General features: G+C 35.3%; 1 protein-coding gene across 1 annotated transcript; it reads right to left on the reverse strand.

Moving 5' to 3' along the window:
- Positions 1–308: 308 nt before the first annotated feature.
- On the reverse strand, positions 309–3,691 carry LOC26529535. Its single transcript, XM_023176444.2, has 8 exons — positions 3,600–3,691; positions 2,969–3,546; positions 2,561–2,911; positions 1,963–2,500; positions 1,587–1,905; positions 1,109–1,515; positions 666–1,042; positions 309–606 (listed from the first exon to the last, which is right to left on the reverse strand). The coding sequence occupies exons 1-8, from the start codon at positions 3,639–3,641 to the stop codon at positions 384–386; spliced, it is 2,835 nt and encodes a 944-aa protein (XP_023032212.1). The 5' UTR covers positions 3,642–3,691; the 3' UTR covers positions 309–383.
- Between the last annotated feature and the right edge of the window lie 10,107 nt (positions 3,692–13,798).

The raw sequence follows: 13,798 nt of genomic DNA on the forward strand, positions 1-13,798 counted from the left end.
ATTAATTTGTGTTGCAATGTGAAAATTGTGCTGAAAATGAGAATTTTACTGTGTTTTTTTGCCAAGAGTTTCTCACATTTTGTTACTTTCGTTTTGTTTTCGTACATCATAGCACAAGAAGTGTGTAAAGATCTTAAAATTTTATAAATCAGGTAAAAGGTGGGAATCGTAAACAGTTGAAGTTGAAATACCCGATATCAAGATCAACTTTTCTTAAAACATATTTTTTAACGTTATCTATCTGTTCAGTAAAAAATTATGGAAGAAGCATTAGAAAAAATATTATTAATTAAAGAAATTAATGTTTTTTTAAGAGAAATTTAAATTGAACCAAAATATTACTTAACATTCATATGAAGAAAGGCGCCAATTGCCACTATGATTTAATTGTTTGCTTCGCTATTCAGCAAATGGATTTGCCACAAGTCCAAAGAACCGGCTGGTAGTGGCATTAATTTACCTATCGAATTCGGATTTAATTGTAATGCTATTATCTCATCCTCACAAGCGTATTTATATGTACTGAGCTCCCCAAGAAAGGAATCCATGTGCTGCTTCTCGCTAGGCCACATGGCCTGCACTTTTATATTATAAATCCATCGTGACCTGGGGGAAGGAGGGGCAATAAGCTGACTCCAAGTGAATTAATTCATTTAATTACTTACATTTCTTTAAAATGAAATTCTTCGAGGCGCAATGGTTGCACTAGCTGCAAGATATATTGCAGCGGCATTACACGATTGCGTTGACGTGGATTCGCTGCATCTGGTCGTTGTATAGTCAAATTTTTATACAAAAGCTGTAATACTATTAGAAAAGAGTAAAAACGAATATGCCAAGCATCGAATGCGCTAGCCCCAATTGCAATTTGTTGCAAATGAGCATTTATGGCAGCTGAAATATATTTTTTTGCCGGAACATCGTCAGAAATGTGCAACAAGATAATGGCAAAGGAGTGCGTATAGATATCAACGCGTTGAGAAATTAGTGTCCCTATTAGTTTCTCCAACTCCGGACTAACCAAATCAAGTAATGGAGGTGTCTACGAAAAAAAATTTTCACTATGAAAAGCAGATCATTTAAATGTCAAAAATATTATAGTTCCTACCATTTTGTAGGGCATCAGAACCTTCCAAATCCTTTGGTTTGGCAAGATAACTTCTTTACAGGCATGTAACTCACGAAACAAACGATGCATCTGTTTATAATATATGTAAACAAGATTTTCGCTGCGTACTTTCTTAACCACGAGTGCCTTAGATAGCTGTTCTAATAGAATTTCATAGGTAGAGGCTGGTAGTGGTAGGCCAACATTAACCAACTCAAGATGCAATAGATGAAAGGCACAGAACAGTCCCTTAATCTTTTTCACATCGTTTGTAGCAGATAGCTCAGTTATACAATAGTCAGAAAGTTTCAAAACTAAACGAAACACGCTTTCCTCTGTAGCTTGGCTAATCGGGTTATTGAGTAGTAATATCAACATGTAGGCCAAACATTCAGGTCCATAATGAGCTAAATACAAGTATTATGGTAATCACGTTTAATTGCGCCCAATTGACAGGATTAGTAATGAATTGGCTTACTTAGACTTTCAATAGGTCTCGGTTTATCCATTAGTTCAACTGCCAATGTTCCATATGCATTATTTACTAAGCTGACACTTAGCTTATTGTTTCGAAGAAGAGTATAAATACGGGGTAAGATGTGGACCCCTTCAAGGTGAAAATGCAGCATTCCACACTCAACCATTAATTCTCTTTCAGCGACTTTATGTAGCTGCGAATTTCCGGTGGCCTGAGCCGAAAGCGAAAGTGACTCATATAGTCCATGAAATTCAATATCAGTAAGTGAATTGTCATTTAGAAACTTATCTAGTACAAAGTTCTCCAAGGTGCCGAGCAACTGTAATGAAATTATTTAATCTTTGCATATTATTCACATAAGTAATAAAGATTATACCTCATCGTTATGGACGGCAACAGAACAGAAATCAATTCGTTTATACACACTGTAAAGCACTGCTCGTGTCTGTGGTTGTTGACTCTCTAACAGATGCGGCCAATTGCTCAGCAAGGCGTCGATTTCTTCAATGGCCATCTCGGAGGTAGCATATTGACTTTTGTGCACTTCCAGAAGCACTAATATCGATTGAGCCGCCAGTAGGCTTAGTTCCAATGGCACTGCCTGAGATGGCATGCGAAGTATATGCATATAGAACTCAAAACGTTTTAGACTTGCAAAATGTGGTATTAAGCAGCTGAGAAAACGCGTTAAATCGGACTTAAAGTTTTGGTAGCTCTTGTGCCGCCCAACCTTGGCAAATGTCTCAAGTATGTGCACAACAATATCACGCTCATAGAACAGACGTTGAGCCATTTTTACATACAATTCGGCAGCCAGAGCGATAACAGCATTGGAAGATATGGGCAAGCGAAGGATTAAGCAAAGTAACTCCTGCACCATGCGTTGAGGAATTAACTCCAGACTAGCTACATGACTGTAATTAATAATACTAAAGAGTTCGCTTTGTTTTATATATGTAAAAGTGAATACATACCATTGCAGCGTCATTATATAACGTAAAGTGGCCAAAAGCAGTGGCTTCGATGTACTCTTCTGCAGTGTCTCGAATTGTATGACTAGATACTTGTCTGTTATCAATTCATTAATCATAATGCGCAAATATAGATTTCCATACTGATCGCATTGCTGGTTTCGGGCAAATTCCTCAATTCTTTCTTCAAGGAATCGATAGCACGCCACATAGTATTCCTCCTTGTTGGGCATCTGCACACAAAAAGTATAATAAATAAATGTAAGAGCCGACATGTCCTCCAGAAATGTCGTAAAATGGTCACGGAAAATATCTAGCATGGGCATTAGTACAACCCGTTTGGTGGCCTCAAATCTATTGGAATTAAAGAGATTTTAATTATAAGCTTTTTAAGATAAGAAGCTCACTTACAATATGCCGTAGCGTACATAGATATTTAAGGTAAGGCACAGGTCTTTTAGACCTGGTGTATCTTCGCTATGAAGGCGTAGTTCCTTAACTAGACCGCGAAGAATGCTGAAAGATATTCTAGCCATTGGCTCACAAAGAAACCTATCCACAGTCACATCTTTTTGCAGGTCAATAGCACCACAAATGCTATGAACCATGCGGGTCCAGGTAAGAACAACTTGTAAGTAGCATGGTAATGGACGAGTTAACTCGAAAAAACGCCTAGACGATGTCGATTGGAGCACTCCTAAGCTAACCGCCAGTTGTCTGCCATAAAGGGCTAGCAATGTTGGCAACTGTTCCAAAAATTCATCTAAGCCCGCCAGAACAGAGGCCACAGGTTGAAATATATAATTCGCATTATCATTACGATATGGATGATCCTGCGACTTATAGAAATCCGCCACGCTCACATTGAAATTGAGACCGACTGCTTGAAAGATTTGCCCGACAAACTGATGGGCAATTTTAGCTCGCCAAAATTTGGGACTCCCGGTAACAGCTTTTAGAAATGCATGGGAGTACTCCTCGACAATATACTGTAAATGCATTATAATCAGATGATCAAATTCAATTTGAAATCTTTGCATACCTTAGTTTCCGCACCCGTTGAAATAGCGGTAACGAAATCCATAATTAAAATTTATTAGCTTCACACGCGCTAACTAGAGATGGATGATGCCATTAGAGATGACCACGCGGAGTCGATACTTTTACACGAACTAAAAATTCGATAAACATCGCGGCAGTTTTATAAGCCAGTGTTGACTAGCGCGCGAAGCGATTTTTATATTTATAGGGGAAAAACCGTTTATTCAGTGGGGGAATAAATAATACAAAATGAAGATATTTCAAAATATAAATCAATCAACAAATTATATTTGTGTGATGATTATATGAGCATAAACATTTGTATGAATTGAGAAAGTATTTCAATTCAATTTCTCCATGGAGACAAAACGCTGTTATTAAAGCGATTATTTGTGTATTAAGTTTCTGTTAATAGTATGTGTGCTATTTTTTAATGATTTGCCAACCACAATTATTGCGTTTTTCCTTTACATTTCCGTTTGTCAATTGCTCCGTTTTGTAGTGTTTTTAATGCCCCACACATCATTTGTCCACCCTTTGCACTCTCCCCATTTCATATTTACACTTGGCATATTTGCGCTCATGTTCTTTAATATATTGCCGGAGGGAAGGCAATGTCAAAGGAGTAAAGCAAAGACTTTTTCTGCTTTAATTAAAATTGCTTAGCATGTGAGAACCGAAATATGGAAGCATGTTTTATTAAGCTTTTTGATATTGGTTTTACTGTTTGATTTTTTTTTTAACTTGCTTGCTTTACACATAAGCATGTCATTTGACTTTTTCGACCTAGCGCAATGGTGGGAAAACAGAAAGAGATTGAGTTATATTTTTCTCTCCTGGTGCTATCCAAACTCATAAATCATAAGCAAATTGTCAACTCCTACATGCTTCCCTCATTTTACCATAGTCGAGCATTGCTTAATTAAGCGACGCCATGCGGTGCTATAAAACACGCACAACCACAGCACATACAACACACATACCAACACTTACACACACAAACACATTTCTTACCCTCATGTAGTCTATCCACACAAAACGTCTTTTGTCTCAGCGATTATTAGCTTGAGTATAATAGAGGTTTTTATTTCAGTGCCCTAGCAGAAACAGCAGCAACCACAAAAAAAAAAAAAAAATACATACAATAAGGAGCGAGAATCCGTAAAATTAACACAAGAAAAAAAGGAAGAAAAATATGTTTGTCCAGGTCCTTGACTATCGCATTCCAACATTGCCTGTCTTTTGTCCCAGTTTAATAGTATTTACGACTTTGTCCTTATGTCGCTGGATGTATGTATTCACTATGGTTTTCGGATAGACATATATTTTCTATATTAAGCCAGTTGAGTTTAAGAAAATTGAAAGATAATTCGTATCCTCTTATTATCTTCTTATTTCAGTTTTAGCTGATTTAAGATACGATTTGTAAAGCTATCTATTCTTTGTGTTTTGTATCTCGGCACAGGATCTGCATATGTTGAATTAGTTTTCACAAATCCATATTTCAATTAATTTTTGTAGTAACTATATGTCTTTGCAGCCCATTAGAAAATCAAGTCCAGAACACTGAAAGTTTTAACTAAAAAGTTTATTAGCGCAGTATTCCTAAATCGACTATCCATTGAATAATTGGAAACATCTTATTTGCAATTTCACTCTATGGTCACTTGAAGCTCTTGTTACAACAATCAACGACATTTATGTGGCCAGTCCATCTACTCCTTCTGTCAACTTGGATTCACATCTGTCTTTTAGTACCTACCTATATAGACTTTTCTGTTTTTTTTTTTCATTTTCGCCAAAGTTCTCCCTCTGGACTTTTATTGACACTGATAAGTGTGCCCCGAGCTAAGCAAAAACACAACAAAAATGGAAAGGGAAAAGGGAAAAATGGGCATGGAAAAAAAAGAAGAAGGTAACCAAAAGCTGGCAATTTAAATTGAAATTGTTTGCCGCATCGCAACAGCAGGCAGTAAAAGACAGGAAAAAACACTGCAGAAAAAATTAAGTGAGACAAAGTGTTTTGTGACAATGCAGTGGAGAGAATCTGAGCGAACTGTGCTTCCCCACAGTGGGAAAAAGATTGGAGCAAAGCAAACCTGAATTTTGTTTTGGTGCTGCAGCTGGTGATCTGAAGCTAGTGCGTGTTAATTCCATTTGGAGCAGCATTTTTATTGACTAACCACATAGGATTCACCCTGAGACCCACACGCAAAGATGCCCCTATCTGATGGAGGAGGCAGAGCCAATGCCCTTCGTTTGAAGTTGTGTGTCGTGATAGTTTTGCTTAACATGCCTGAGTTGAGTGCGTGAAAAAGAAAGATAGGAGAAATGGCATCTTTATGCAGGTTGCTTCATCTGCATACATATATGTGACTAAGGTTTAGAAGTTGTCGTTCGGCTATATCCTGAAAAAATCTTGTTTTACTTCCTTATTCTTATTTTGCAGCAGGTGTCTATCAATTAAGCGTAACTGCTTAAGAGGCACTAGCAAGTCTGCAAATCTACAGGTACATGGCCTAAAATTTTAGATGATTTTTTGGAAACATTTGAATATCGTATACAATTTTTTCAAGTACGTTTAAATTTAAATGTTGTTTATTGTATTTATGTGTTAATTGGTTATAATAATAACCTTCCCCAACTAACAGACAAAAAGTTTCCAAACTCGGGAGTTTTCTGAAGCTTTAAGTTCTTAAAGGAGCTGCTTTCCTATTTGTTTTTTAAGAGATATACTCTGATATTGTATTTAAGTTATAGAATGTTGTCTTTTGTTTTGAACTGTAGAATCACAATGTATTTTCAATAAAATAAATTTTAGATAAAGGAAAAATCACATATGATGCTCAAATGTGATTGCATTTCAATCTTTATTGGTTAAGCAGCCAATGAGCAGTAGCAGATTCTTGTTTCCCTTTTTGGAAAAGGCGAAATTGCTTCACTCATATTACGAAGCACATCCGCTGCATGTAAATAATAAATCTGTAGCAATATTTTGGACAGACAACCAGCAGCCCATCAAAGAAGAAGAGGAGGAACGAGAAGAAGGAGCAACAGGGGGCCACCCGACAATCTAAAATGAGCAGCCAGGAACAGCTAGCTGAATTACATCCAGTCAAACTGTATGCCAGCCTTTCAGACAGCCAGCCAGCCTGACTGCCTGACTGCATTTTAGATTGGAGCGATGTGTACTTAAAAATCGTGACTGGTCTAACATTTTCCATGCATATTTTAAACTTTCTGCCAGAAAATTTAATAACCGAAAAGGTAAAGGTACGCTCCTATACCTACACACGTATATTTATAAGGAAATGTATGTATGAAAATTGAAATGCAAAACTTCCAATGTCGAAAATTATTTACAAGTTGAAGCAAAAAGAAAATGCATCGAAGTTTTTGAAAGCATTTCGAGTTGTTTTTTTTTTTTTCTCGCACAGGTGTACCAAAATGTTCGCACCTTATTTTTTTTTTTTTTTTTGTATTTCTTTGGGCGAAGTTCTCCTGCCAGCTGACAACCTTTCTCATCCACAAATTTTCTATTTGTTTGCGGGGCTAGCTGCTGTTGCTGCTGCTGTACATAAGTTCTGCTTTTTCCTGCACTTTTCTTTGGGAAAAAAAACTTTTGCATACAACTAATGTGCACTTCCGCTATTGTGCTCCATTTTCCCCGTTGTTGTTCATCTTGTTTTGTTTTGTCGAAGGAGAAGTTGTGTTGCAAGTGGCAAGCGGGATCTAAAATAGTGCAATGTGTGGGATATTATTTTGTGCTTCAAACTTTCACAAAAGATGGTCCCACCCATGCAGAGAGCTGTAAGGAGATCTATGTTTGCTTGGGAAAAGTGTGTAAGTATTTATTGTTAAAGTTTAGGTGACTTTTTACCATTAGTTTTCTTTTGGCGGCAAGTCGATTGGAAATTAAAATAATTATAGTAGTATTGAGCAAAAATTCAAGATCCTGTCTTCTTGATTTTTATTTCAATGATGCCATCCATTTTGGTTTTTTTTTTTTGGTATCATTAAATTATCTAACCATTCATTCTCATCTGCTATGGAACAACTTTATTATCTTCACCTCTCAATGTTACTGCCATTTCTATTTTTAACATTCATTCAACATGCCACGCCTGGCATGCTACTTGCAACAGTTGCTGCTGACATTGCCGCCCAACATTTCGTAGGAAATCAAATAAAATTTATGGTCTTAGTACCCTTCCCTCTTTCAGATTCCTATAAATTCTCAGCTATGCTGGCAAACAAAAAAAGGGGCAAAAAAGAAGGGAAACCCAGACAGAAAAAGAGGGAAGGCCGAGTCAGGCCGAAAACGTCTGTCATTAAATTAACGCTAATTTGTTTAGTGGCGTCTTGGGAGACATTTACCCAGAAAAGTGTCAACAGAAATTCTTTGCCTTTCGCATTACTTCATTTAAGCTTTCAACTCTCAAACCTCTTGGTGTCTCTCCAGTTCAGTGATTTATGCCTACAATTTAAATTGAAATTAAACAAACAAACGTTGGACTGCTTTTACCCACAATGGTTGAATGGGGCATTAAAACGACTTACCAATCGATGCAATCGATGTACCATATGAAATCCATCTAAAATGTATTATGTAATGCGCATTGTTACCTCAGGAAGGAATAATTATGGGTGGTATGTAATCTAATATCCTTCTAATGTGAGCCAAAGTCATACATGCACACACACACTCCACATACACACACAATACACTTACATACATACAATATGTATAACCTGATTCGGAATGCAGATTTGATATTTGAGGATAAGAGGGTTGGACCTACAATATGTATAACATAAATTGTCATTGTTAAAGTGCTAATGAATTTTTGGCATGCAAATCTCGCATGTATTGTGTATATGAATGTCTGTATGCGTGTGTGTGTGGTGTTGCTATTGTTGTAACCATCATTAGGGGTCACATAAGGGTTAAGGGCAGTTTAGGCATTACAGAAAATGTTAGTGACCAATCTTAATTTCCTTTTAAAGTGCTAGACATGTGTAAATGGCTTCATTTACTAAGACTACTTAAGATCAATGCAAGTTCAAAAATTTGATTCTAAATTCAATTAGAAATGCATGCAAGGTTGTATGACTTAAAGATTAAGTAATTTATTCAGAAGATGCCAATAAAGTCAAAATTTACTTGTTTGTTTTAATTAGTTAAGTAGAAGCTGAAACGATATAACAAAAATTAATTAAAAGTTTTCTTTCACATATTTTGTAAAGCTAAACTTAAGACTTAAACTTTCAAGTTCCACCTTTATCTACTTTGCATATTTTATCCCATTAAATTCATCATACTTAATTGTTTTCCATTTACTCGACTTAGCATATTAATCTTAGACTAAATTTCGATTTGGTTTATTCTCAATTGGCTTTAGGTTGTCTATCAGAAATGTCACTTTATTAACCTCATTTCTTTAGCTTTAGGTTTACTTAGCACAAAGATAGAATAAACCATCGAAAGGCATAATTAAATAAGTATAAATTGAGCCAATTGTAGTTAAAATAGATAGAAAGAATATTAAAATCGCTTTCCACTTATTAATTTATGTCGCACGCAGCCATAAAGTACTTGCAAATAGGCATTTTTCTTCGTAATTTCTTTTATGGCTTTTTAATATCTTACTCAAAAAAGTATGCAATATTTTTTCACTTGGCGTATAGCATGCTTACCTACACTCACACAAACATGCATATTATATATGCATATCGATAGACATATACAACATATTGAAAGGGAGAGAAAGAGAGAGTTCTATATGAAATTGCAATTTATGCTGCGTACAAAACAATTTCCCAATGCCTCAGACACAGAACACAACAACACCAATACCAGTACCAACACCAACACAAAAAGACAGTGAATGAAAATTTATGTTGGATGCGTGACCGTAAATGCTGTGTGCGTGATAAATCAATTTTCATTTTGTAATTGTATAGCCCAGCGTGTGGGTATTCATACTGGGAGTCGATGGGGTTTGAGGGCCAACAATCTGTACATAAAATTTTAAGTATTTATGTGCAAGTGTTCATCGACCTAACGTCCAGCGGAAGTTCTTCGGTCAGATTTTGGAAACGTAATGCAATTCAATTGTCAATTGGCCTGAGCGATTCATATCACAGTCGGAATACATATGTATATGTATCGTAAATGGGTGTGTCTGATTGTCTGATTATATTCGTGATTTATGCATTTCCATTTTCAACCGGACAGACATCACATTTGTCAGTTAAGGAAAAGAGAGCAATCCTCATGATTATTTCTAGATTGATTACAAGTTCTAATTACGCAAAACATAATTTGAATTCAAGGCTTGAAATTTTAATTAAAGTTAATGCCTAAAAAGTCAACTTAATTTTTTAAATCTCTTCAAAGTTTCTTGAGTATGAATTTCATTAAAGGAATTGAATTCATGGTTCACTTATGTCTAATCCTCGCATTAAGCAAATGGGATAGAATTGTTTTTGTAGGATTTAGTCATATTAATTTTGTTCTTACCTAGGGTTAAATATCATTGTTCATATGTAGAATCGCTTATACTTAATTCAATTACAGATAACCGTGTTTCAATGATATTAGTTTAAAAAGAAAAGAAGATACGACAGACATCATAAAGCTTTAAGTTAAGTTACATTCATACATATTAGAAATATTAATAATAAAAATATGATGGCAATTTCAAGAAGATTAACTATGTTTTGTCTCATTTTGCAATATTTGAAATATTCGATTTTTGGTTAAGGGTATTTAAATTATTATTTTTGTAAAGTGTATTCTTTACAAAATGAAAATTTGATAAATTAGAATAATATTAGTTGATCAAGTGTCAACTAGGCGATAGACTTCAGCGTAGACAAGTTAATTGGAAACTTTTTAAATAATTTTCTTGGCCATTTAAGCGTTTCTATTTAACCTATACCAATTATCTTCTGTGAAAGATTTATAATATGAAACGCATTAAGAGTAAATTTAAAAAAAATATTTTAATTCCATTTTGTAACACAATTTTTTAAAGTTAATTAGTTAACTTTATAAAGTCATAGATATTTTATTCAACGACTTGAACTGACATACAAATTCTTCTGGGAAATTCTTCCCCTTACTGTTAGTCGAGTGTCAAAATAGGAATAACATTCGTAAGAGGATTTAACTTTCAAAATTTTTTGTTGTTCACACTCTCTCTTAGAAAAATTGTTTTTTCCGCATCATTTCCGCTTGCCAGAGCTTTCCAAGTTATTTGAGCAGTTGAAAAGTATGCGAAAGTTTTCACTTTTCCGGAAGAACAAGTAAAGGCAAAAGAGGAAAAATGTCTTTGCCTGATGCCTTATTTTATTATATATTGTTGTTGTTACTAATTGTAAGTGAACCAAATATATTCGTTGCATATGATTTTATCACAATTTTTCAATAAACTGTCGTTCAGTATTAATTTTAAGCTAATCAATTACTTTGCCTGTGATTGGTTGCCTTTGGCTTAATAAAATTTGGTTTTTTCTTTATTTTATGATCCCCAAGCGAACCTTAAGTGACTTTATAACACACACATGCCCTAAAACACACACACATACATATGTACCTCCATTTGCCACTCTTGACTTTTAATGCTTGGGCTATAAATGTCAAGTCCCCGCACGGGGAAGGGAGACTTCAACCCAAAGGAGATGACAAACTGAGCGTAGGGTGGGCAAATGGGATAGGGAGGTGTACAGAGTGAGAGACAAAAAGAAAAAAACCACAGCAGCGCACAAAAGCGCCAAAAAGAAGAAACACAAACAAATAAACAACAACAACAACAAACAAACACAGCAACAGCAGCAGCACAAACAAACATTAAGAAATTTGTAGGAAGCGAATGCGTTTTATTTAATTTTTATTGCCCCTGACAAGGATGCCAGACTCTGGGGGCAACTGTGGCTGTGTGTGTGACTGTATATTTGTGAGTGTGTGTATTTGTGGCAGTGTATGAGTAATAAAGCATTTAAGAATTATGAGGCAACAAGCAGGCAAAGCAACAAGCTTGGAAACAATTAGCTTGCCAGCTCACCACATAAGTATGCTACATTTTTTTGGGTTACCTTCAAGCAGAACTCCGAATGCCCTAAGAAACACTTCAAAGACAAAAAATATGTAAAATTTAAGTTGAAAAAGCTTTAGAAATTATATTTTTATATTGAGAAACTACTATATTTTTGCTTTAGCTTTTCGATTGCTACAGATTACATAATCATTAAAATTAAATGATTGGTATATTAAAAACCACTAAAATTAATTTGGTTCCTTTTTTTTTATCTGTCTATCAATAATTTACTTTACTATTTCTTTATGACTAATAGTCTAATATGCCTTAATCAAAGGGCATTGCAAATTATGTGGCAAACAATTTTCTGCTGTTGTTTTTCAAGACCAAAGAACTGAGGCAAAGAAATTGAGAGCTGGTAACGTGATGCCATTAAAGTGTACAATCGTGACCTGCCACGCCCTCATTTAGGCAAAGCTTATGATTAATGCTTAAATGAGGCACACACGCACCCAGAGAGAGAGAGATACAAACATACAGACATTTGACAGACTGATATGGGATTGTGTGGGAAAGTGCGACGACAGCGTAAAAACCACACAGGATTTAGAAGATGTGCTAAAGGAATCAGTTAAGGATGCAGTTTTGCATGCTGCCGCAACAACCATAATAACAACAACTTCTGACATGTGTGTAAGTGTGTGTGTGTGCGTGTGTAGGTCTAGGCTGGCAACTAAGATCGTTTTGCTTGTTGCAAAATTAAAGGGCAAGAACTTTTGACCAAAATGTTCTTTTGCCCATGAGTTATGCTTATAAAGTTTTTGCTCATGTCCAACACTGGTGGTCCTTGCAGCTCATTTGTTGTTGTTTTGTGCTGTTGTTGTTGCTTTGTCTATAGATGTGTTTGCCTATCTTTGGTCATTTTCCATGAGCAACTCCACCCTTTCGGCATCTTCTACTGTTTGCTTATAATTAAGCTTAATGCGAGCTTCGTGAACATTTTAAGCAACTAACATTGTTTGCTCTCGTTGCCGTTGTTGCGGTAGTTGATGTTAATACTGTTGCACTTGCAATTGTTGTTGTTACTTTTGTTGGTATTTTTGTTGCTATTGCTGTGGTTAGTTTTTGGTCCTTGGGCATTTAACCCTTTGCAGTTGGTTGCCTTAACAATCATCGCTCAACAGACTAAATTGGGTTTTAGCCAAAAATAAAACAATGCTTCGTTTAATGCTCTTTTTGAACTTTTTAAAACATCATGGACGGTAAATTTACTTTTTACGTTTTGGATAATTAACTTTAGGTGAAGCAATTGATTTGTAAAAAAAATATTCTAAACCTAACACATTTATAAACATATTTATTATTAGTTAATTATAAATTTAAAAATTTAATTTACTTTTCTGATTGCTTCTCAGACTGATTAAATACCTTTATATATAAATATATTTCCCTTCATTAAATCTGAATTTGTTGCAAGTCCTTTAATAAATTTAAATTCGTTTTTATTATTAAGATTTGTTTTCTTTAAAATGTTAGCAGGTTCATTCTATTGAAATCTGTCGAGCCTTCAAACTGATTTGCATTGCATTTTGTCCAAACACAAAGCATTTTCCGTTCTCCAAGTCCTTTTTAACCTTCACCTTGACTAACAGATTTTTATCCCAAAAAGGTAACCGGCATATTGTCCTCATCACTCTTTCTCTCTCTCTTCTCAATTGCCATCTCTGTTGCTTGTCGGAAATTAATACACTTCCGTTTTTTTTTCTACTTCGCATTACTCAAAATATATTTATGTATATGTATGTATGTATATCTGCTTTGCAAAGAGACATAAAAATTAATTTGTTTTTGCCGCCAAACGCCGTCAGCTGCCGGAAGCGCGTTGTAATCAACCGACAAATAAATTAACACTGTGTGGGTAAGGTGGAACGAGGTGGGTGTTGGCCAAGGCAACAGACGAGGGAGAAAAGAGAAAGCAAGCCCAGTTCTCTTGTCAGGTTTTTGTTGCTCTCTTTCCTTTTAGTCTGGCAAATTGTGAGTTTTGTGTTTTGACCTTTTCACTTGATTTCCGTTTATGTCTCGGTTTCTATATATCCTTAAACAGGGTGTCTAAATTGAGGTGTAACAGAAAGATGTACAAATAAAGGATTATAATGGA

The sequence above is a fragment of the Drosophila willistoni genome (assembly GCF_018902025.1).
Source record: "Drosophila willistoni isolate 14030-0811.24 chromosome 2R unlocalized genomic scaffold, UCI_dwil_1.1 Seg200, whole genome shotgun sequence".
Taxonomy (NCBI): Eukaryota; Metazoa; Arthropoda; class Insecta; order Diptera; family Drosophilidae; genus Drosophila; species Drosophila willistoni.

What these genes read in the sequence shown, in the direction of transcription:
- LOC26529535 (XM_023176444.2), bottom strand. Translation starts at nt 3,641, where the DNA reads ATGGATTTCGTTACCGCTATTTCAACGGGTGCGGAAACTAAG. An exon ending in GAGACCTATTGAAAGTCTAA is followed by an intron (nt 1,516 to 1,586) that starts GTAAGCCAATTC and finishes ACTTGTATTTAG; the next exon opens with CTCATTATGGACCTGAATGT. An exon ending in GAATTTCATTTTAAAGAAAT is followed by an intron (nt 607 to 665) that starts GTAAGTAATTAA and finishes TCCTTCCCCCAG; the next exon opens with GTCACGATGGATTTATAATA.